This window comes from Salmo trutta, chromosome 8 (genome assembly GCF_901001165.1).
Source record: "Salmo trutta chromosome 8, fSalTru1.1, whole genome shotgun sequence".
Classification (NCBI taxonomy): domain Eukaryota; kingdom Metazoa; phylum Chordata; class Actinopteri; order Salmoniformes; family Salmonidae; genus Salmo; species Salmo trutta.
This window is the reverse complement of record NC_042964.1, coordinates 23313852-23338718: the sequence shown is the minus strand read 5'-3', so window position 1 is coordinate 23338718 and position 24867 is coordinate 23313852. Positions and strand designations below refer to the sequence as shown.

The 24867-nt window shown below is 42.7% G+C and overlaps 2 protein-coding genes across 4 annotated transcripts; both read left to right on the top strand.

The window, feature by feature from the left end:
• Positions 1–3462: 3462 nt before the first annotated feature.
• LOC115198534 (H/ACA ribonucleoprotein complex subunit 3) lies at positions 3463–5919 on the top strand. The gene is made up of 2 exons (XM_029760526.1): positions 3463–3713; positions 5261–5919. Exons 1-2 carry the CDS (start codon positions 3660–3662, stop codon positions 5399–5401), a joined length of 195 nt encoding a protein of 64 aa, XP_029616386.1. The 5' UTR covers positions 3463–3659; the 3' UTR covers positions 5402–5919.
• Positions 5920–8529: 2610 nt separating this feature from the next.
• Positions 8530–20005, top strand: tox4b (TOX high mobility group box family member 4 b). 3 transcript variants are annotated; one of them, XM_029760525.1, is made up of 9 exons: positions 8530–8643; positions 13383–13451; positions 13756–14052; positions 16679–16939; positions 17138–17467; positions 17632–17712; positions 17877–18521; positions 18720–18874; positions 19504–20005. In XM_029760525.1, exons 1-9 carry the CDS (start codon positions 8638–8640, stop codon positions 19556–19558), a joined length of 1899 nt encoding a protein of 632 aa, XP_029616385.1. In that variant the 5' UTR covers positions 8530–8637; the 3' UTR covers positions 19559–20005. The 3 variants fall into 3 exon arrangements, with proteins under 3 accessions (XP_029616385.1, XP_029616384.1, XP_029616383.1); XM_029760524.1 differs by lacking the exon at positions 8530–8643 and adding an exon at positions 9308–10082 and having other exon boundaries at positions 18726–18874; XM_029760523.1 differs by lacking the exon at positions 8530–8643 and adding an exon at positions 9310–10082.
• The last annotated feature ends 4862 nt before the right edge of the window (positions 20006–24867 follow it).

The window sequence follows — 24867 nt, the reverse complement described above, 5'->3', positions numbered from 1 at the left end:
AGGCTGTACATTGTTTGTTTACATTTACATTGTTTACAAACATTGGAGTTAAACAATATTTTTAGGTTCTGATCTGGTACGACAGTTGAACTATGCTCATGAGGCATTTATAAGTTATATTCTTCAAAAATCAATGGCTAAATATGAATTTGCAAGCCCAAAAATGGACCGAGCAACTTAGGATTCTAGCTTTAAACTTTGAAATCAATATTTCTTTGTCCTGGGGGAGAGCTATATCCAGAAGTGGGCAGTTTGGGATAAGGGTTGAGTGACAGATTATCTGTGGAGGGCCATTAAATATGAATGGAGGCTGCTGAGGCTGTATGGGTGAGGGGTATGACAGCGTGAGGGTGAGGTTGAAGGTGTCGCAAGTGGGAGCCTTCACGGACTCTGTCCCTGTCCTTTGAGTCAGATTGCAGAGTCACTGCACCTGGTTCTGGTCCAAAGTAAAACACCAGATATGATATAGCCGGAGAAGAGAGATCGGTCTCAGTCTTGAATGTAAGGTCTGTGGCTGGGACTGGCTGCTCTGGCTGTAACAGGACTGGGTCGGATTCCCCTTGTGAATGAGGTGGTACAGACTCAAATCCATGATAATCTGAGGGAGAGGAGCACTAGCCTGTATCTGGACTTGGTTGGACTCTTCGTTTATCTGAATCAGAGGTGGATCTGATACAGACACGGGATTGATCTGACAGTATCTGTGCTAGGTCGGCGTCTGCCTCCCTTGTATCTGAGATCATTCTAATGCAGCCTTTGGGGTTTCATACAGTATATCCAACATACTGTAACTTTTGAGTTCTTATTTAGTGGGATTTGAGTCAGTGAACATCTCAATCTCTCCCTGCAATAGGACTATTAAAACTAGCCTAGCTGCATAAAAAAACAACTATGTAAGCTATGTAACTTTGGTGTATTTTTAGCCAGCATAATATGGAAAAGACATTGTTAGCACTGAACATTTGGACAACTTGAGTAGGCTAATATTAGACTACCATGGCTCTTCTGTCACTGACGATGACCCAACGTTCTGAGGACAACAAAAACATTCTAACAAGAGAACATTACATGTGATTTAATGATTGACTGAAATAATATTATCCTATGAAAACTTTCAAGTACGAGAACTGCAAATAAAACTCAATTTAGGAGATTGTGACAGCCGGTTAAACGGCGTCCCTTGACAAGGCAAGAACAAGATGTATGTCAGGAGAAGTGCAGTATTATTAGTTTTTGGTATTTTATTAGGATCCCCATTAGCTGTTGCAAAAGCAGCAGCTACTCTTCCTGGGGTCCACACAAAACATGAAACAATACAGAATGACATAATACAGAACATCATTAGACAAGAACAGCTCAAGGACAGACCTACATACATTTTTTAAAAGGCACACGTAGCCCACATATCAATGCATACATACAAACTATCTAGGTCAAATAGGGGAGAGGCGTTGTGCCGCGAGGTATTGCTTTATCTGTATTTTTGAAACCAGGTTTGCTGTTTATTTGAGCAATATGAGATGGAAGGAAGTTCCATGCAGTAAGAGCTCTATATAATGTTCTGGATTTGGGGACTATGAAAAGACCCCTGGTGGGATAAGTGTGTGTGTCAGAGCTGCGTGTAAGCTGACTATGCAAACAATTTGGGATTTTCAACACATTAATGTTTCTTATGAAAAGAAGTGATGCAGTCAGTCTACCCTCTGTAAGGAAACTTATACTTGGAATATGGAGGAGGAATGGAGGGAAAAAGAGAGGCAGAGGAGGTCTAAGAGAGAGAGAGGGAGGAAGAGGGTGAGCTTGAGTTGGTTAAAAATTGTGGGAAAAGGGGAGATGGTTTGTTAAAGAAGAATGGTAGAAAGTGTAAGCAGAGTGAATTGAAGACAGGAAGGGAATTGGAAGTGAATGAGGGCGAAGTATTGGAGATCAAATCAAATTGTATTTGTCACATGCGCCTTACAGTGAAATGCTTACTTACAAGCCCTTAACCAACAATGCAGTTAAAAAAGTGTTAAAAATAGATGAGGAAAAATAAAAGTAACAAATAATTAGAGCAGCAGTAAAATAACAGAATCGAGGCTATATACAGGGGGTACCGGTACAGAGTCAATGTGCGGGGGCACCGGTTAGTCGAGGTAATTGAGGTAATATGTAAATGTAGGTACAGTTAAAGTGACTATGCATAGATAATAAACAGAGAGTAGCAGCAGCGTAAAAGAAGGAGGGGGGCAATGCAAATAGTTGGGGAAGCCATTTGATTAGCTGTTCAGGAGTCTTATGGTTTTGGGGTAGAAGCTGTTAAGAAGCCTTTTGGACCTAGACTTGGCGCTCCGGTACCGCTTGCCATGCGGTAGCAGAGAGAACGGTCTATGACTAGGGTGGCTGGAGTTTTTTACATTTTTTAGGGCCTTTCTCTGACACTTTTGAGTTTTGATGTTGAGTCTTTGCCCGACAAAGTGATGTTAGGATATATAAGTTATCCTGTACGAGCTTTTGTGCCAAATACATTACGTTGTTACAGGTGTCAAACTTAAGGGCATGTGGCAGCAGTGTGTAGGAGGGGGGTTCCTAGGTGTGAGAAGTGTGCAGAAGGGCATGAAACAAAGTAGTGGTATGTGTTAATTGTAGGGGTGCCCATGGGGCTGGGGATCAGAACTGTCTTGTGCGAGAGAGGCAGGTTGAGGTTTCCCTGGTTAGAGTAGTGCAGATGTCATATGCTGAGGCTTTGAAGAAAATAGAGGAAGATGGGTCAAGTTCGAGGGATCCTGAGAGGAGTGGTGTGAGTAGTAGATCTGTACCAGTACAGAGGGATAAACCAACAAGTGATATATGTTTCAGTAAGATTTGATTTTTGGCATTTATAGCAATGGTTATCAACTGTACTGCAAGGATCCGTAAGTCGCAGAAAATAGAGCTTGTGGTGGTAGCTGCAGAGAGGTATTTGGGTGTGCGAGACTTGACATCAGAAGAGTTACATTATTTGTTATTTTTTACCTATCTATTTTTTACTTGACACCTATTTTCCTTAAAACTGCGTTGTTGGTTAAGGGCTTGTAAGTAAGCGTTTCACTGTAGCCTTCCCTGTGGCTCAGTTGGTAGAGCATGGTGTGTGCAACGCCAGGGTTGTGGGTTCGATTTCCATGGGGGGCCAGTACAAAAAAAAAATGCATGAAATGAAAATGAAATGTATGTATTCACTACTGTAAGTCGCTCTGGATAAGAGCGTCTGCTAAATAACTAAAATGTAAAATGTAAGGTCTAAAACTGTTGTATTCGGCGCATGTGACAAAGTATGGTATTGTTTTTATTATTATAAATAAAGTGGTGTTAAATGGTAGGGTATTTGTTGTATTTATTTATTTATTTTCACGCAAATGAGTTATACTCCAGTCTAGTAGGTGGCGGTAATGCAATATTAATTGGATGCCAACTAAACCTCATCGAATAAGAAAAAAACAAGATTCCCCGATTGGGTTTTCGCAAAAGGCACTTTTTTCCCCTCACGGATATCCGCTTTCAACACTCGGAGAAAAAAAGCACGTGTAAGCGCTGAACGCAACAAATACAGGAACATTTTCTGTAAAATATAAGTTAACAAGTCCACTTTGGTGGTGCGGTATTATTGTTTATAACTTACAAAGCACAAGTTATTCGTCACGATGTTTCTGCAGTTCTACTTGAACGAGAATGGGGAGAGAGTTTACACTCTGAAGGTAGGTTTAGCTAGCTAACAACTAACTAGCAAGCAAACCCGTTAGCAATATTTAATGATGTTGTATAGAATCGTGTCCACTCTATGCACATACATACTACGTGTCTTTTGCATTGTTAGAAAAGTTTCGCGGAATGCGTTAATGCATTGTGTTTTTTAGGGAGGCAGGTAGCCTAGTTGTGCATCGAAAATAACGCTACCACAATACATCTTAGCCGGCTTCACCCCAAGAAAAAACGTTCCATTCAACAAAGCCATGTATTTGCTATCTAGAAACTCTAACACATGTGAAATGTGTCCCTCGCTATCAAATAAACGTCTGAATCTAAAATTTGTCCGAAAAGCACCATATTCATGTCGAGTTAAACAGCGGACTGCCATTAGACCACGCACTTCACGTGAGAAATCCTACCATGAAATCTACCACCGTCTACTGAGCACAGCAGGTATATGGTAAGGACAGAAGTTGGATTCAGATGTTTATTTGATAGCGAAGCACACATTTCACTGTAAGTCTGGTGGAGAGTTGCTAGAGATTATACATATGCCCATTTTTGACTGGAAACTTTTTGGGCGTGAAGCTGGCTATATTGTGGTATGGGTTATTTGCAGACGGAGTCCAACCAATACAAAGACTCCCGATCTTGTGTCCCAAAGCTAAACCGAAGGCAGTCAAGCAGGGCGATATGGGTTAGAGACCTCTAACGCTCAGATTACACCGCCAGCTCTGCAAGCGTTGTCAAAATACGTTCGTTGATCATGTGGTTTTTTGCTGAGAAACTGCTAATTTACTCGCGTTAATGCCAATATGTACTGCCCAAAACATATACAATTGACCCCAAAAAATGCCTATTCAGCATCTCCTTACAGCCACGCACAGGTCGGACGTCGAAAACAGCTCCAGTACATACTGGCCGTAACAGGAGTAAATTTAAGATAGTATTTGTTGACAAGCAAACATATTTTGAAATTAACGTTATAACGCTTTGCAGAGCTGGTGAATGGCAGTTTCAATCTGACTTTTCTGGGTATTGGAGGTCTCTAATGCACAGATAGCCTAGCGGTAAGACCATTGGGCCCATAGAAATATAATTCATTCTATTTCTCTGGTAGGGCCAGAAACTAAAAGGTTGCTAGTTCAAATCCCAGAGGTGGCAAGGTGAAAAATCTGTTTCTGTGCCCTTGAGCAAGGCACTTAACCCCTAAGTGCTCCAGAGTCGCCATTGATAATGTCAGACGCTGGCTGTGAACTGAACCAGTACCTGGGCTTGAGGAGACTCTGACGCCCAGTATCCTTAAATTGAAAGTCCCATTAACTAGCTCTGCAAATGTTATAATGTCCACATACGTTCGGCATTCACCAAAATATGGAGTTCCGCAGAGGTGGTCCACTTATCCAAACTTTACATATCATTTTTTCTGACCCTACAGCTTCTGTAGAAAATGGGCCAGTCCAAACCTGTAACGTTATGTGACAAGTTATACTCAGCTACTTGTTCATGCTATCTCTTTTCTTGTCATACCGCTTGTCACCCTGTGACCAAACAGAAGGTGGATCTATTGGGCCAGCCCACCAGCTCTGCCCATCCTGCCCGCTTCTCGCCCGACGACAAGTTCTCCCGGCACCGGGTAACTCTGAAGAAACGCTTCGGCCTCCTCCTCACCCAGCAGCCCAGACCAGTTCTGTGATTGAAGCATGAATGACAACTATTGTGCCTGATTCACCCTCCAGGGCTGACCCGAACCGTAGACCTACTGCGTTGGCTTGGATATTTTCTTTGTACATTGTCCTTTCCAGCACGTTTCCAGCTAAACAGTACAGCTCAGCATGGCCCTAAAGTGTGAATCAGGCTTTGATTTATCATCAATTGATTTGAGGCTCGTTCCACAATTGTTTGAGACGTATGGGCCCAGAGGATGTATGTCTTGGGGCTAGCCTGAGAAATCTGCTCATGAAAATCTCAGGCCGGCTCCTACATAGGCTATTTGCCCTGCCAGAATATAATTTTTAAATTGAGTTTTTATTCTGTGTGTATAGAGAACACATCATTTTGGACATGAAGTGCTGTATGTGATTCTCCTAATCCATATAAATGTGTTTTTCAGAGCTGTCAAAATCAACTGTTCAATTAATGTGTGTACTAGTGTCAATATTTTTCTAAAGATATTTGTTTTGGAGATGGAGAATAAATTAAATGTGAGAACTACTCTTGTACGTCTACTGAAATGTAGTTGGATAAATGTATAGGACAGAGAGGTGCCATGGGGCTGTGAGGTTGCTTAGGCAGAGAGCTTTGTAGATATTGAATATATTTTTAGCATATTTTTCAATCAACTTTTTGTTAGCTAATTACATTTTGATTATGTGTGTATATATTATAATCTCCAGCCGATCCGCTTGCTTACAGCTGCACTAGGGTCGGACAGGCTTCCTGTGTAGATTAAGACACCTCGCAGCTGGTGCGAGACTCAATTGTACCTCAATCCTAGGGTGAGACACATTGTACTCCCAACTGTTACACAGAGAAGATGGACCGACTGCTATTAAACCAGCAGTTCAATCTTCTCGTTGAAAATTTGGGATAATTTGGATTACAATGCATTTCTCAGCCCTGGATTGAGGCATGTTTTCCAAGACATATCTCACGCCGGCTCCATGGTGTCTTAAAGGCGCTGCGTTGTCAATCCGACCGTCAGCATTTACGGTGATACAGCCTCTGTGGAAGTCGGGGCATTCATACTTCTTGCGCTTCGGAGAGCTGTTGTAAAAGAAGTGAGTTTGTGTTTATACAGCACCTCTCGCCCCCACCCGTAGCCAACCAATCATGTTAATGCGGAGCTCTACAGAGACCACATTGTTACCAAATTTGGGATTACACCCTTCATACGGAGCCATGGACCACATTTCCGGATCAAGCATGAATTGGCTTTTAATATACACAGGAAGCCTATCTGACCCTAGTGCAGCTATAAGCAAGCAGGTCAGATCTGCTAGCTAGTATATACAGTGCATTTGGAAAGTATCAGACCCCTTGACTTTTCCCACATCTTGTTACATCACATTCTTATTCTAAAATTAATTAAATAGTTTTTCCCCCTAATTACACACAATACTGATGACAAAGCAAAAACAGGTTTTTAGAAATGTATTAAAAATAAAAAAATCCCTTATTACATAAGTATTCAGACCCTTTGCTATGGAGGCTCGAAATTGAGCTCAGGTTTCCATTGATCATCCTTGAGATGTTTCTACAACTTGATTGGAGTCCACCTGTGATAAATTCAATTGATTTAACATGATTTGGATGTGCAAGGCACACATCTGTCTATATAAGGTCCCACAGTTGACAGTGCACGTCAGAGCAAAAACCAAGCCATGAGGTCAAAAGAATTGTCCAAGAACACAGTGGCGCCATTCTTAATTGGATGAAGTTGGGAACCACCAAGACTCTTAGAGCTGGCTGCCTGGCCAAACTGAGCAATCGGGGGAGAAGGGCCTTGGTCAGGGAGGTGACCGAGAACCCAATGGTCACTGACAGAATTCCTCTGTGGAGATGGGAGAACCTTCCAGTAGGACAACTATCTCTTCAGCATTCCACCAATCAGGCCTTTAGGGTTGAGTGTTCAGATGGAAGCCTTTCCTCAGTGGAAGGCACATTATAGCCTGCTTGGAGTTTGCCAAAAGGAACCTAAGGACACTCAGACCATGAGAAACAAGATTCTCTGGTCTGATGAAATTAAGATTGAACTCTTTGGCGTGAATGCCAAGTGTCACGTCTGGAAAAAACCTGGCACCATCACTACGGTGAGGCATGGTGGTGCAGCATCATGCTGTGGGGATGTTTTTCAGCGGCAGGGACTGGAAAACTATTCAGAATCGAGGGAAAGATGACCGGCCAAGTACAGAGATCCTTGATGATAACCTGCTCCAGAGCACTCCGGACCTCAAACTGGGGTGACGGTTCACCTTCCAACAGGACAACGCAGGAGTGCCTTCGGGACAAGTCTCAATGTCCTTGAGTGGCCCAGCCAGCCTGATCAAACATATCTGGAGAGACCTGAAAATAGCTGTGCAGTGACACTTCCCATCCAACCTGACAAAGTTTGAGAGGATCTGCAGAGAAGAATGGTGAGAAACTCCTCAAATACAGGTAGCTGAACTTATAGTGCCATACCCAAGAACACTTGAGGCTGTAATCGCTGCCAAAGGTGCTTCAACAAAGTACTGCTTAAAGTCTGAATAATTATGTAAATGTTATATTTTTGACCTCTGGTCAAAAAGGGTGCACGACGTAGGTAATCGGGTACATTTTCTATCACATTGTCTCCTGCCTCTTGCAATGCTTGTGAACTCATGAAAATAGGATAGAGGTGAAAGTGGGACCTGGTCAAAAGTAGTACACTAATGAAGGGAATAGGGTGCCATTTGGGACACAAACCTGGAGGTATTTTATTCTGCTAAATGATTGTCTTTGATCTTCTCAATGTATTGACTTTATTGTGCAGGGATGGATTCTACAGTGTGATAGTTTTTCCTCCAATTTTGCTTGTATATAAAAACAGACATCCCAAGTTGTATCTTTTTTTTATTACGTTAATATAAAAAAGATGGGGAGAAAATGTGAGTTAACGATAAGTCATCAACTTAAAACATTTGTTTTTCTGTGTATTCTGACATAATGGTATAGGAAAGGATATAGTAGAAATTGAGTTATATTTATTCAAGAACATTCAAATGATTGTTAAACTGTAACTCATTTGTAACTCTAGCTCGCGGAACTTCAACTTGTTTGTCGCTCTGTGGAAATGATGTCACTTCCTCTTCTCGAGACAATCACGGAAGCCGGTGCAATGTCATTTTTTTTAGGAAAAATTATCACGGGCGAAATTCAGAAAAGTGGGACAGAGCAGATTTCGGGGTAATAATGGAGGTAAGAAGCGTAGAAAATTTCGCAGTGGGGGAATCACGTGTGGTCGGCATATTCAAACGTGTACAGATTGGCTCGCCCAAGTGTCCACAATCTTTGGTTTTCAAAACACACAATGAACACTCACGCTCAGCCCGACATCAATTCAGATTGAACGTTAGCTAGCTAGCATAGCTAACAGTTTCCTAGTTTGTCACGAGCTGCAGTTCGCTTCTGATTCTTTAAAAGTCCTTGAAGCCTTAGATGAACTAGTTAGTGAGCTTCACGTGGCCTTGTTTCAAAAGCTGAGAACGCTTGCTAGTAAAACCAAGATCTCAACACAGGAGAAGGGCGGTCGTGATCCCTTTCGTACCATATTTGGACTGTTCAAATAAAACTGCGACAATGGCTATTTACCAACATTTATGTTGACAATTGGCTTTACCAAATATTTGAAAGTGGGTTAGTAGTGGTCTGGAATATTCTGTCTCCAGAGAATAAACAGTTAAAATTATTTAATTTGGTGTACTAGGCCATTGGGATGAACCATTTGAGAAAAATGGGGGCCTGGGGGGAGAGGAGTCTGTGCGATTTGTTGTTTACTTATTTCAATTATAGATTGGTTGTATACTGACTTGAGCCAGCCATATGAGTGTCTACACAAGAACGTTGATTGTTACATGATGACAAATCTTTGAACTAAAACAACTGTGAAAGCAAAAGTCCGATATCCCAGACACCCTCTATTCCCAACCATTCCCCACACTGGAACCCGACCCATGGTGATTGATTCCAATCCAAATCCACAGTTCAGGATCCATTGAGCAGCCTTGTTCGAGCGCAGAGTAGAGCAGCTGTGAGAAAGAACCAGACGAGGTCAATTCTGAACTGCCTCAAGACACATCAAAATACGGCTATTTGCGGGACTCCATATAACTTGTAATATTACCCATCTGTTAACATGAGTTTGTCTTTTTTCGGGTGTAGTAGCTGTAGAATTTTAACCAGAGATACCATTAGCACATGATTCGGTACTACACAGCCTTGCGTCAGCTAGGATAGCCACGCTAATTAGTAAAGAGAGGTTATTTTTGGTGTGAGTGAGAGCGCTGGCGTGCACTACAATAATTATTTGGCCATATGAGCATAGGTAACAACTGCTTCGTTTCATACCATCACGTCGCTAAATCCTGCATATTTCATGACAGAAATCTGAATTCGGTGTGTAGCCTCGAGTCATATCTTTTTTTGGTTATACATTTGGTGGTACTAAAACAGTCAGTGGTACAGACGTTTTAGATTAGATTTATTCCGTATATCAACCAATTGCATTGATTTAATGTCATACGAGGCGCCATTAGATAATGGACCTGAATTTTTATTCCGATCTAACGGATGGGACTGGGCCACACGGAGATCCAGAATTCCTGGACCCTGGGTCTTTCAATGGATATGACAATAAGGTGACTGACAGCGAGATTGATTTGACAAGCGACCTGTGTGTCTGTCTGTGTGTTGTGCTCTATGGAAAACTCACTGACTCTCACATGCACTCAGAATCCTGTACAATAACTATTTTACAACAGCATGTAAGGGCTTAGTTGAATATGTAGTATATCCAGTACGTGTGTGGGGAAGTGATGTGAGCTCAGCTGTTATTGAGATTTTCCTTTTCAATGTTTTGATGAATGGTAAAGTTTGCGTGAACATTATATCTAGTTGTTGGTTATTATGGTCTGATGAGGTGCTGCCATCCCTATTTTTATATATTTTTTTTATTTAACTAGGCAAGTCAGTATTTGTATTTATTATGGATCCCCATCAGCTGCTGCCAAGGCAGCAGCTACTCTTCCTGGGGTCCAGCAAAATTAAGGCAGTTTATACAATTTAAAAAACATTACAAAACATTCAGACTGTGTGCCCTCGGCCCCTACTCTACCACTACCACATAAATATACAGTACAAAATCCATGTGTATGTGTGCGTATGCTATCGTGTGTGTGTGTGTGTATGCACCTATGTTTGTGTTGCTTCACAGTCCCTGCTGTTCCATAAGGTGTTTTAAAAAAAATCTGTTTATTAAATCAAAATGTTCTGCTTGCATGAGGTACTTGATGTGGAATAGAGTTCCATGTAGTCATGGCTCTATTTAGTACTGTGCGCCTTCCATAGTCTGTTCTGGACTTGGGGACTGTGAAGAGACCTCTTGTGGGGTATGCATGGGTGTCCGAGCTGTGCGCCAGTAATTCAAATAGACAGCTCGGTGCATTCGACATGTCAATACATCTTAAATACAAGCAGTGATGAAGTCAATTTCTCCTCCACTTTCAGCCAGGAGAGGTTGACATGCATATTATTAATATTAGCCCTCTGTGTACATCCAATGGCCAGCCGTGCTGCCCAGTTCTGAACCAATTGCAATTTTCCTAAGTCCTTTTTTGTGGCACCTGACCCCACGACTGAACAGTAGTCCAGGTACGACAAAACTAGGGCCTGTAGGACCTGCCTTGTTGACAGTGCTGTCAAGAAGGTAGAGCAGTGCCTTATCATAGACAGACTTCTTCCCATCTTAGCTACTGTATCAATATGTTTTGACCATGACAGTTTACAATCCAGGGTAACTCCAAGCAGTTTAGTCACCTCAACTTGCTCAATTTCCACATTATTTATTACAATATTTAGTTGAGGTTTAGTGAATGATTTGTCCCAAATACAATGCCTTTAGTTCTATAAATATTTAGGACTAACTTATTCCTTGCCACCCACTCTAAAACTAACTGCAACTCTTTGTTAAGTGTTGCAGTCATTTCAGTCACTGTAGTAGCTAACATGTATATTGTTGAGTCATCCGCATTCATAGACACTCTGGCTTTCCTCAAGGCCAGTGGCAATTCATTAGTAAAGAATAAAAAAAGTAATGGGCCAAGACAGCTGCCTTGGGGAATTTCTGATTCTACCTGGATTATGTTGGAGAGGCTTCCATTAAAGAACAACCTCTGTGTTCTGCTATACAGGTAACTCTTTATCCACAATGTAGCAGGGAGTGTAAAGCCATAACACATAAGTTTTGCCAGCAGCAGACTATGATCGATTAATGTTAAAGGCCGCACTGAAGTCTAACAAAACAGCCCCCACAATCTTTTCATCATCAATTTCTCTCAGCCAATCATCAGTCATTTGTGTAAGTGCTGTGCTTGTTGAATGTCCTTCTCTATAAGCATGCTGAAAGTCTGTTGTCAATTTGTTTACTGTAAAATAGCATTGTATCTGGTCAAACACCATTTTTTCCCAAAAGTTTATTAAGGGTTGGTAACAGGCTGATTGGTCGTCTATTTGAGCCAGTAAAGGGGGCTTTACTATTCTTAGGTAGCGGAATGACTTTTGCTTCCCTCCAAGCCTGAGGGCACACACTTTCTAGTAGGCTTAGATTGAAGATGTGGCAAATAGGAGCGAAAATATCATCCGCTATTATCCTCAGTCATTTTCCATCCAAGTTGTCATTGTTGATAAACAACAATACTTTTTTCACCTCTTCCTCACTAACTTTACGGAATTTGTCTTTCATAATTTGGTCAGTTATACTTGGATGTGTAGTGTCAGCGTTTGTTGCTGGCATGTTATGCCTAAATTTGCTAATCTTGCCAATTAAAAAAATCATTAAAGTAGTTGGCAATATCAGTTGGTTTTGTGATGGTTTGCTCCTCATTACACACCACGGACCAACAGATATTCTTTACATCAATAACATAGGAATCACTACAAAACTTCTTGTATGACCTCTTATACACTATGTTAGGCCCAGCCGTTGGAACTTTGGTTTTCCTAGATATGGCTACTATATCGTGATCACTACATCTGATGGGTCTGGATACTGCTTTCAAGCTCATTTCTGCAGCATTAGTAAAGATGTGATCAATACATGTTGATGATTTCGTTCCTGTGCCGTTTGTAACTACCCTGGTAGGTTGACTGATAACCTGAACCAGGTTGCAGGCACTGGTTACAGTTTGGAGCTTTTTCTTGAATGGGCAGCTTGATGAAAGCCAGTCAATATTTAAATCACCTAGATAATATACCTCTGTTGATATCACATGCATTTCACACATATTATCCAGATACTGACTTAGCACTTGGTGGTCTGTAGCAGCTTCCCACCAGAATGGGTTTTAGGTGAGGCAGATTAACCTGTAGCCATATTATTTCAACAGTATTTGACATGAGATCCTCTAATCTTTACAGGAATGTGGTTCTGAGTATAAACACCAACACCTCCACCATTGGCAATTCTATCTTTTCTATAAATGTTATAACCTTGTATTGCTACCACTGTATCAAAGGTATTATCTAAGTGAGTTTCAGAGAGAGTCAGAATATGGATGTCATCTGTTACTAGCAAATTGTTGATTTCATGAACCTTGTTTCTTAAGCTGCATATATTAACATGGGCTATTTTGAGCACTTTTCTTCTGGAATGCTTAATTACTTTCGTTTGCTTTACTGGGAAGCTTAGCAGCAGTAGATGTGCTCAGTTAAGAACAAATTCTCATTTACAATGACGGCCTACCCCGGCCAAACCCGGACAACGCTGGGCCAATTGTGCGCCGCCCTATGGGACTCCCAATCACGGCCGGATGTGATACAGCAGCCTTGTTCGAGCCTTGTATGATGCCACAGATGTTTTAAAGGGATGCTGACTGTTAGGATGATGATAATGAGACTTATTCTCCTATGCGATGATGATTTGACCCGTGTGTGTGTTTCAGTTCCCTGAAGGCAGTGACAACTACCTGACCATCAGCGGGGCAGGCAATCCGTTCCTCTCATCCTCTGAGGTAGCTACTCATTCCTTCCTTCCACTTCTCTCGCTTCTAAACTCTCATTCACTCTCTTTTTCTCTCCACTATGTTGTCTCTCTCTTTACAATACACACAATCTGCAGTTACTCACACAACACTCACACCCAATATAGCAGGTGAGGAAGTCTCAATCTATAATAATTATAACCTTTGCTCTTCCCACCCTCTTTCCCCTCTTCTCTCTCTTCTCTTCCTCTTTTCTCCATACCCCCTTTCCTTCTTACCGTCTCCGCTCCCCCATCCCCTACCATCTCTTCTCCCTCTCGCTCTTCCCCAATAGACGTTCCACACCCCCAGTCTGGGAGATGAGGAGTTCGAGATCCCCCCCATCTCCCTGGATCCAGACCAGGCGCTCACCGTGTCCGATGTGGTGGCCCACTTCGGAGAGCTGTCGGATGGAGAGCGCGGTGGCTTGTCCACCCCCGGGAACGTTGTGGTCGGGGGAGACGACCCGTCCTTCGCCTCCACCTTTGTGAATCCCCACCCGGGGTCTCAGGGACTGGACCACCACCTGAGTCTGGGGGTCATCAGTCAGTCCGGTGGAGGAGGAGCTATTCTGGGGTCTGCTCTGGGCATGGTGAGGACTGCAAGGGTTGAGGATGCTTTTGAAATGGCACCCTAGTCTTTATGTAGTACACTGCTTTTGAAAAGGGCCTGCATATGAATCTGGCCAAATGTAGTACACTATGTACAGTACCAGTCAAATGTTTGGACACACCTACTCATTCCAGGGTTTCTCTTTATTTTTTACTATTTTCTACATTGTAGAATAATAGTGAAGACATCTTCACCTGGAATGCTTTTCCAACAGTCTTGAAGGAGTTCCCACATATGCTAAGCACTTGTTGGCTGCTTTTCCTTCACTCAATTGGGTTGAGGTCAGGTGATATTAGAGGCCAGGTCATCTGATGCAGCCCTCCATCACTCCTTCTTGGTCAAATAGCCCTTACACAACTCTAATGAACTTAACCTCTGCAGCAGAGGTAACTCTGGGTCTTCCTTTCCTGTGGCAGTCCTCATGAGAGCCAGTTTCATCATAGCGCTTGATGGTTTTTGCGACTGCGCTTAAACTTTCCAAGTTCTTGAAATGTTCCGCATTGACTGACCTTCATGTCTTAAAGTAATGATGGACTGTCACTTCTCTTTGCTTATTTTAGCTGTTCTTGCCATGATATGGACTTGGTCCTTTACCAAATAGGGCTATCTTCTGTATACCACCCCTGCTTTGTCACAACACAGCTGATTGGCTCAAAGAAAATAAATTCCACAAATTAACTTTTAACAAGGCACACCTGTTAATTGAAATGCATTCGAGGTGACTACCTCATGAAGCTGGTTGAGAGAATGCCAAGAGTGTGCAAAGCTGTCATCAAGACAAAGGGTGGCTACTTTGAAGAACATAAAATATATATATATATATATTTGTTTAAAACGTTTTTGGTTAGTACATGATTCCATATGTGTTATTTCATAGTTTTGATGTCTTCACTATTATTCTACAATGTAGAACATAGTAAAAATAAACACAAACCCTGGAATGATTTGGTGTGTCAATGTTTGACTGGTACTGTAGGTAATAGCCTATTAGGGTTCCATTTCCGACACAATTAGTTCTTGACAGAAATGTGAAATTATCTGAATTGGGCCCTTTTCACAGGTCAATTTTTTGATAACAAGATGGTTGCTGCCTGTAATCAGGCCCGGCCCTGGCCCTTCTGCCGCCCTAGGCGAGACAATTTTTTTGGGGTTCATTTTCGGTTCTGAATGAAAGTTGAAAAGATGTCTTGAGTAGGACCGGACCGGACCAAATCTGAACCAAACATAGACATCTATGTTTGGGCCAAATCAAGGCCGGTCCAGACCGGACCGAATCTCAACTTAACATAGACGTCTATGATTGGTTCAGATTAGATCCGGTCCATGGATGTTGAAATCAAGTCCGGAACGTACCAAATCAATACAAAAAAAGTCATCCAGGCAGGACCCCCAAAAATATGTCCAAAAGACGTCCGCGTTGGTCCGTGCTTACTGGGGTGCAGTGGAGGCTGGTGGGAGGAGCTATAAGAGGACGGGCTCATTGTAATGGCTGGACTGGAATAAATGGAACAGTATCAAACATATGGAAACCTTTTATTCCATTCCAGCTATTACAATGGGCCTGATCCTCCTATACCTCCTCCCACCAGCCTCCAATGCTGGGGTGTAGCCTACAGTGTCAGCCCACAATGACATTTAATGAATGCTCATCCATGTGGTAGACCTACCATTTCTAAAATAGGCAGTTGCATTGGCTTTATTAGTCCTGCTTCCTGTTACTAATCATTTTGTCTGTTTAAGCTCTGAATATCAGCTACCTAACTTTATCAGGAGTTATCCTGAGCCTATTTGCAATGAGAATCAATGTGTTTACATAGCGGGAAATGCAGAAGCATTTTATTTTTCACTATGATCATCTTGTAAAAACAATTATGGATACAAACTTGAAAACCACTGATTATCATGACAATTTAGCTCCAAGTATGAAACTCCTGGACAGCGGTTGTGAGTAGCCTGATTTTTCCATTCCATATTATCCATTTTACTTTGAGCTGTCCTGTTTTAAGGATATGATGTTTGTTAACATGCCATATTCACATCGAAGCACTTATTTTTTTTTTTTGATTGGGTGCCATTTAGGTTAGGCTATTTGATCGGAGAAGCGTGCATGATGTTAAGTGTCTGTCTCATGACGTTGACATACATTTTACCTGTAGGCTACAGCAAAGGCCATATACTCTTTCTACCATAGGCTAAATGATTTATGTTAGATGATTTTTTTTTAAAGTAATGTTGGTGGAGCACCGCAGAGGTGTGTCTCGCCAACAGCACACTGGAGAGGCGCATTCGGCATGGGACGAGCAAAATATTTTGCGCCCCAGCTTTTGACAAAGTGGACTCTGCTTATCACAGGAGGGCATCAGCGCTCACCTAAATAATCCATATGCCACTAGGTGAGAGGAATTGTAGTTATTTTTGGGAAGAATTATGTGAGGCTTTATGTGTTGTTGACGGTGTGTCTTGGTCAGTTTAGCTCGGAAAATCCCGCCCTTCGTCAATCTGCTGGTGTCAGCGGCCGCCTAATCCTGCCTAATGGGCCGGCCGGTCCTGCCTGTAATACATTGTCTTTGGCTTTTTCTGAGTATGAACCCTGCCTCATTTTCCAGGATCTGGGCCACTCCGTTGGCTCCCAGTTCAGCAGCTCCTCCCCCATGACCATAGATGTCCCACTGAGTGACATGGGCCACGGCCTGTTGGGCCACAACCAGCTGACCACCATCGACCAATCGGAGCTCAGCGCCCAGCTGGGGCTCAGCCTAGGGGGCGGGGCCATCCTGGCGAGGTCGCAGTCACCTGACCAACCGCCGTCGGCCGCTGCTTCGCCGGCCGGCTCGCTACAGGACGACGACATGGACGACTTCAGACAGGTCAGTCCTATTGGTTGGTCTGTCTACTAGTCAGTCTGTCTGTTGTTTGGTTTGTCTGTCTGCCTCAGTCTCTTCATTGATTACAGTCACACACAAATTTGTATACAAACGTCACTTTATATGAAACTGATGTCCTTGTTTTTGCTATTCCTCCCTTTCTCCCATCCCACCCCTCTTTCTTCCATTCTAACTCAGCAGAGTGTGTTGGTGGAGTCCCCTATCTCTCTCGGCGTCATCTCCCTCGAGCCCCCTCTCTCCGACTCCCCCATTCCTTCCTTCGCTCCGTCCTCCAGCACCCCTCCTACCCTCGTCCGGAGAGGGGGAGCGGCCGGAGGAGGAGGTGGAGGAGGGAAGAAAGGGAAGAAAAAGAAAGACCCTGACGAGCCCCAGAAGCCTGTGTCGGCCTACGCTCTGTTCTTCAGGGACACACAGGCAGCCATTAAGGGCCAGAACCCCAGCGCCACCTTCGGAGAGGTGTCCAAGATAGTGGCCTCCATGTGGGATAGCCTGGGGGAGGAGCAGAAGCAGGTACACACACACACACACACACACACACACGTTCACATGTGCAAATGCGCATGTTCACAATCACATTCACTACACAAGGACATGTAAAGCACACAAGCACACGCAGATATGAATAATGTAATGGTATCGGGTTCATGATATCCCTGTATGTGTATTCCTCTCAGGTGTACAAGAGGAAGACGGAAGCAGCTAAGAAGGAGTATTTCGAGGCTCTGGCAGCCTACAGAGATAATCAGCTTTCTCAGGTGAGGCAAGACAAGTATTCCTAGAGAACACTTCAGTTATGTGTGTGAGTAGGTTTATTATGATGGCCACCCTTTGTCAGTGTGTAAACTAAATCTCCTCTTTTCCCTCTCAACTCCTCTCTCTTGCAACCCCTCTACCTTTCTCCTCCTCTTCTCTCTCCCAGCCGACCATTGAGGTTTTGGACACTTCCCCATCGCCTCCCTCTCCTCCTCCCGTTGCCCCACTCCCCGCCCCTGCTCCCCGTTCCACCCGTTCCTCCGTCCCCCACCTCGCCCCTGAAGAGAACACCATCACCAACATCTGCACCTCCAACATCATCCTAGCAGGTGGAGACCTCCCTCAGGTCACCACCCGCTCCCGTACAGGGGCGCACAAACCTCCCACTCCTACGCCCGCCCTGGCTCCAAGCCCCCCCACCGTTACTAAAATCATCATCAAGCAACAGACGTCGCCATCAGGGGTAATGGTGGTGTCAAGTAGTACGGTATTGTCTACTCGGCAGCCGCCACCACTCCAACAGATGCAGAACACCCCTCCTCCGCCCCGTCTCCAGCAGATGGTACATGCCCAGGCCCCACCGCCACTGCAGGCCAAACCAAGAGGCGGGGGTGCCATGGCACCACCCCCTCTGCAGATCAAGATCGTCCCTCCCGCCTCCGATTTGGACTCTCCCATTATCGACACGGCGGCAGGGGGGTTAGCCGCGTTGGGGGGGGGCACTCCGACCTCGGGGGAGGTGGTACAGTCCGCTGCCTTAGTAACGGCCTGTTCGACGGAAGCCGAGGACGGGGCTGAAGGAGAAGAAGGGGTAAGAGAAGTATAGAATAGAGAAACTTTAGCATATGTTTTCATCATTTTCTCTGAAAACTCAGGGCCCTGGTCATCTAATGGTTGGTATCCTTCACACTACTGTATATCAACCACTGTCTTTCTCTCTCCCCTACCTCTCTCTCCCCCTGGTCTTTCACCTCTCCCCCTCTCCCTCCCTCCCTCCCTCCCTTCCCAGATGCAGGTGGAGTTGAATGTGTCTCCAGGGCCAGATGTGACCCAGACCTGCAGCGATAACCTGTGTGTCCGAGCCGGCTGCACCAACCCAGCTGTAGAGAACAAGGACTGGGACAGGGAATACTGCAGCAACGAGTGTGTGGCCACACACTGCAGGTACAGACAGATAGATGGTTGGACACACAGGCTGCGTTTAGACAGGCAGCCCAATTCTGAGCTTTTTTTTCTCACTTTTTTTCACTTTTGATCAATCATATCAGTGCTGAAAAAAATCTGATGTGAAAAGATCTGATGATTGGTCAAAATACCAATTAGTGGAAAAAATATCAGAATTGGGCTGCCTGTCTAAATGCAACCATACAGACACATATACAGTACACACTGACATTACCACCTGAAACACTTAGGAGTCAAGATAGATCATGTTCTTCCCAAAGAATGGCCTCGAGGCGAAAGAACCGCACACCTGTTTAGGCGAGGTGCTGGCTAGCGGAGTAGAACACTTGGAAAAGAAAAAGAGAGCCGCACACTCTAGGAGCTCCAATGCAATAATTTTATAACCTAATAACCAAACGTTTCGACAGCTCAGATCCAGACTCATTGTGGAGAGGAAACGATTGTCTGTGGGCGTGGCGTAGCATAGCGTTTGGGTAGCCAGGAAAGGAAAATGCCGATAAAGCAACATTTCTGCTCTAATTGTGATTCATTTTTTTTATTACTGATTAGTTGATTGATTTTATTTTATTTTTTATCTTTTTTTCTTCTCCAATTTATTGTCTTTATAGGGATGTGTTCATGGCCTGGTGTGCGATTCGAGGGCAGAACTCCACTGTCACGTAAGGAATGGCCAGAAGAGAGGAGTGATAGATGGACAGACTTCAAAGAGGAGTGAGAGGAGAGAAGAGTGATATATGGACATGATAGGGATTAGCCAAGACTAAAGAGAAAGGAGAGGGGAGTGAAGAATGGAGAAGAGAAGAGAGGGACTTGGCTTTTTTCCACAACCAGACTTTGTCCTCATAGAATAATCAAGCAGAAGACCAATACTCCTGTGATGATACATTATGAAGTTTAAATAATAATTAAATCATTTTATATTAAATGTTTTTAAGGTAATATGTAATATAACGCTAGATGCACCACTGGTATGTCGCTTGCATTTCATAGCTCGTGCCATAGAGTTGGACAAAGGGCACATATTTGCAAATGGTGCTGTCCATGTAAAAATAGACTGTTTTAATCTATCCAACTCTACGGCTAATGAAGGTTTTTCTCCTGACCATGGTATCAGTGTTGTCGTATCCAAGTGATTTCAAGGTATGTACAGTGCATTCGGAAAGTATTCAGACCCCTTGACTTTTTCCACATTTTGTTACGTTACAGCCTTATTCTAAAATGGATTAAATGAAGAAAAGAAATCTTCATCAATTTACACACAATACCCCATAATGACGAAGCAAAAACAGTTTTTTTTACATTTTTGCAAATGTATAAAAAATAAACAACAGAAATACCTTATTTACATAAGTATTCAGACCCTTTGCTATGAGACTCGAAATTGTTTCCACTGATCATCCTTAAGATCTTTCTACTGATTTAGACAGGATTTGAAAAGGCACACACCTGTCTATATAAGGTCCCACAGTTGACAGTGCATGTCAGAGCAAAAACCAAGCCATGAGTAGGGCTGTTGCGGTGACCATATTACTGCCACACCGGCAGTCACGAGTCATGAAAGCAGTCAAATTCCACATGACCGTTTAGTCACGGTAATTAAGCTTCTCCAAGCTCTGATGCTGGTCATTGGTAGCCTACCAAACTTGCTAACTGCCTGGTACTCAGCAATCTATTGTCCCTCTAATCACTCTGACATCAAAGCAAATGTGTTCTAAAATCGAATCAAACACTTCATGAGAGCCCATCAGCTCATGTTGTGCAACATTTCTATAGGCTATGCAATTGTGGGAGAAAACAGTGATGGTCACTAATAAAAAGAGGAGGATCCCATCAGCTTTCTAAAAGGCTAGGCCTACTATATTTATTCATTTCTCAACTTTCCTAATGTTAAGCACATTACTTATATTTACAACAGGAGTATAGCCTACCTGGCTGGCATGAAAATAAACCACTGGGAAAAGCGTCCTCCATTCGCTATATAGGTGCATAGATGACTTATTTTTTCACACTGCCCTGTTTTGATACAGGTGCATGATAATGGTTCATTCGAAATCAAAACTAATGTCACACATATATTATTAAGTATATGTAAAGAAAAAATTAAATCAAGACTAGTCTGATGGGTGACAATATTAGCCTGTCTTGTGAATTATATATTATCACTTGTTCGTATCATAGTCACACACCTCATGTAGCCTAGCCCATAGGCTTCTATGTTTTAATAAGATTTGTATCACTAAAGTGGCCAAATAACTTCTTAAAATTAAGCACATTTAATCCGCTTTACAAGGGGTGTAGAGCCTAACTGGCATATATAAGTAGCGTGTGAGTTTCAAGTTTGGGGAAGATCATTTTCACCATAAAAAATGCACCTTTATAATATAAGCATTACATGCATTATTGCCTTTGCGGTCACTTTTGATAATGGTGTTTTCCTCTAATTGAACATTCGCGCTTATAGCCTACTATACCATGTGCGCATTGCTGCACTTATAATGTGAAGAAATAGCCTAATAGTTTATCAACATTTTAAGCTAAACGTTCTGATCTGTTGTGTCAGTCATATTGCATAAAAAAGTTTTTTTGATGCTAGTGACTGTATTAATTTGGGATCTATAGCATCCCACAACTGTCCCAGACTGTTTGGAATATTAATTTCTCGCACAGAATAGAATAGGTCAACCTTTGTACTACGGGGGATAGCAGCTTGACATAGACTAGTTATTTTCCTGTTCGTTAGGCCTACTCACCTTGTCGGCTGATGAAAAGTAAATGTGGACAGTTCATCCAATATCTTCAATATGTACCTCGGAATTGGATAAGGACTCGTGCAGTTGCGTGCCCGATATGTCTGTCTTAACTTGTAGCCTGTGAGGAAAAACCCGATCACGTGACAGATTGCGCAGCACACTCGGGGAGAAGAGCACAACGCAGCACTCAGGGCCGCAAAAGGCATGGATTTTTTTAGGGTGCATTACGGCCACAAAGGGAATGCCACCGTGAAAATCGAGGCATTATCAGGTGCTTGTTAAATTGTGAATGAGACTATTGGAGTGTGTACAGCCTGCACAAAAAATTAAGCGGGGCTCATGCCATTCAAGCAACTTTTTCAAATCATCATTAGTCTCATCATGCAGCCTTACAACGTTTGTAGAACAACTAAAGTTACATTGATAACTCTAAATTAAGCATATAGGAATACCTATTTCTTTGTTAACCGCTCAACACAGAATAGCCGCATGTGCTCATTCCCTCAAATCGAGAGACTATTTATATTTTATTCTGCTTTGTTAAATACTATAAAATAATGCCACGGAATTATAAGCAAATCTTGTCTGCTAAATGAAGTAGTGTAGCCCACAGCCATTTGACATAGCCACATCAGGACCTAACACAAGGACAACTCAGAGTATGCTATTCTGTTCTTCTGAAATAGACTACATTTTCTTCTTATCATGCTTCTTTAGACCTGTCTAAAACAATAATGGATTTATTGTGAAGGTGTAGGCTATATTACATGGATTTATTCAACATTTTAAAATGGCTTGTGGGCTGTGTGTGGAAACCAGTTTATGCTAAATGTGCTTATGTTAATTAACGGTCAATTACCGTGAGACTGACAGTTATTTGCTTGACAATCACTGGCTGACAAAATTTCATGACCACCACAGCCCTAGCCATGAGGTCGAAGGAATTATTCGTAGAGCTCTGAGATAGGATTGTGTCGAGGCACAGCTCTGGGGAATGGTACCAAAAAATGTCTGCAGCATTGAAGGTCCCCAAGAACACAGTGGCCTCCATCATTCTTAAATGGAAGAAGTTTGGAACCACGGAAACTCTTCCTAGAGACGGCCGCCCGGCCAAACTGAGCAATTGGGGGAGAAGGGCCTTGGTCAGGGAGGTGACCAAGAACCCAATGGTCAGTGACAGAGATCCAGAATTCCTCTGTGGAGATGGGAGAACCTTCCAGAAGGACAACCATCTCTGCAGCACTCCATTAATCAGGCCGTTATGGTAGAGTGGCCAGACGGAAGCCACTCCTCAGTAAAAGGCACATGACAGCCTGCTTGGAGTTTGCCTAAAGGCACCTAAGGACTTTCAGACCATGAGAAACAAGATTCTCTGGTCTGATGAAACCAAGATTGAACTCTTTGGCCTGAATGCCAAGCGTCACGTCTGGAGGAAACCTGGCACCATCCCTACGGTGAAGCATGGTGGTGGCAGCATCATGCTGTGGGGATGTTTTTCAGTGGTAGGGACTGGGAGACTAGTCAGGATCGAGGGAAAGATGAACGGAGCAAAGTACAGAGAGATCCGCAATAAAAACCTGCTCGCTCAGGGCCTCAGACTGAGGGGCGAAGGTTCACCGTTGAACAGGACAATGACCCTAAGCACACAGCCAAGACAACGCAGGAGTGGCTTCGGGACAAGTCTCTGAATGTCCTTGAGTGGCCCAGCCAGAGCCCGGACTTGAACCCGATCGAACATCTCTGGACAGAGCTGAAAATAGCTGTGCAGCGACGCTCCCCATCCAACCTGACAGAGCTTGAGAGGCTCTGCAGAGAAGAATGGGAGAAATTCCCCAAATACAGGTGTGCCAAGCTTGTAGCATCACACCCAAGAATAATCAAGGCTGTAATTGCTGCCAAAGGTGCTTCAACAAAGTACTGAGTAAAGGGTCTGAATACTTGTGCAAATTTGATATTTCCGTTTTTAATTTTTTATACATTTTCAAAAATGTCGAAACCTAATTTTGCTTTGACATTATCAGGTATTGTGTGTAGATTGATTGGGGGGGGGACAATTGAATACATTTTAGAAGAAGGCTGTAATGTAAAGGGGTCTGAATACTTTTCGAATGCACTGTAAATCATGCATTGTGATTTGGTAGCCCTGCCTGCAACTTAAAATCAGTGTCACCCGAATTTCCTCTCGGTCTAATGGTTAAGACAGTTGGTTTCCAGAGCAAGGGACCGGGTTTGACATAAAATAAACCTCTGGGCTGTGTTCAGGAGTGTGCAACATTCAGAACGTTGCAGATAGAAATGCTATGTATAGAACTGACATGATTCCTTTCTCCAGTACCTGACAAAAGCATGTCTGTACTACATATAGAAATATATTATATGAAATATCTGTACAGTTGTTCTATAGTGAAAATGATTCCCGTTGAATGGGAAGGCTTCTCACCTTTAAAGTATGCATATTAGGAACATTCAGGTTTACAGTTTGTTTTTGAAAAACCATTATGTGGTGAAATAAGAGTTGGAAAAATGTATTTGAAAGAAAATACATAATCATTTAAACACTGCACACAATAACACTAAACCAGTTTGTACTTTTATTTCAGTAGGAGAAAGGAAAAATAACTTTTGATTTCTTAACCTCATAATTTTTTTCCTGTTTAATCTCAATCTGGGCCCATATTCATAAAGCGTCTCTAAGTAGGGGTGCTGATCTAGGATCATGTCCCCTGCTGTCATATGTAATCTTATTCATTTTGATCTAAAAGACAACTGTTCCTAGGTCAGCACTTCGTCTCTGAGATGCTTATGAAAACGTCAGTGAAGTGTAAATAAGCAATATCAGTATTTTACCCATAGAGATAATATAATTATTTTGTTACATCGTAATTCTGTACAATAGTAATTATTTTTCATATGGTTTCACCACGTGCATCAATAGATTTGCTTGGCATTGGATTAGTGAAAGAGAAATTATGGGTTCTGAATTCTAATCTCTTACCAGTTGTCATTGTCAGTATATTATGGGTGCAGAACATAAATTGCACAAACATGTTCATAAATAGTAAAAAAGAAAAAAGAAATGAATGAAAAGGTTGTTCTCCTAATGGTGATTAAAATGTTTTATGGAAAAATTAAATGTTTTATGTATCAGAACGTAATATTTTTTTGGTTTGAATTTTGGTTTATATCCCTAAAAGGTAAAAGAAAATAAAAAAATAGCAAAAA

What these genes read in the sequence shown, in the direction of transcription:
- LOC115198534 (XM_029760526.1), top strand. Translation starts at nt 3,660, where the DNA reads ATGTTTCTGCAGTTCTACTTGAACGAGAATGGGGAGAGAGTTTACACT. An exon ending in AGAGAGTTTACACTCTGAAG is followed by an intron (nt 3,714 to 5,260) that starts GTAGGTTTAGCT and finishes GTGACCAAACAG; the next exon opens with AAGGTGGATCTATTGGGCCA.
- tox4b (XM_029760523.1), top strand. Translation starts at nt 9,984, where the DNA reads ATGGACCTGAATTTTTATTCCGATCTAACGGATGGGACTGGGCCACAC. An exon ending in TCAATGGATATGACAATAAG is followed by an intron (nt 10,083 to 13,382) that starts GTGACTGACAGC and finishes TGTGTGTTTCAG; the next exon opens with TTCCCTGAAGGCAGTGACAA. An exon ending in TGTGTGGCCACACACTGCAG is followed by an intron (nt 18,875 to 19,503) that starts GTACAGACAGAT and finishes TTGTCTTTATAG; the next exon opens with GGATGTGTTCATGGCCTGGT.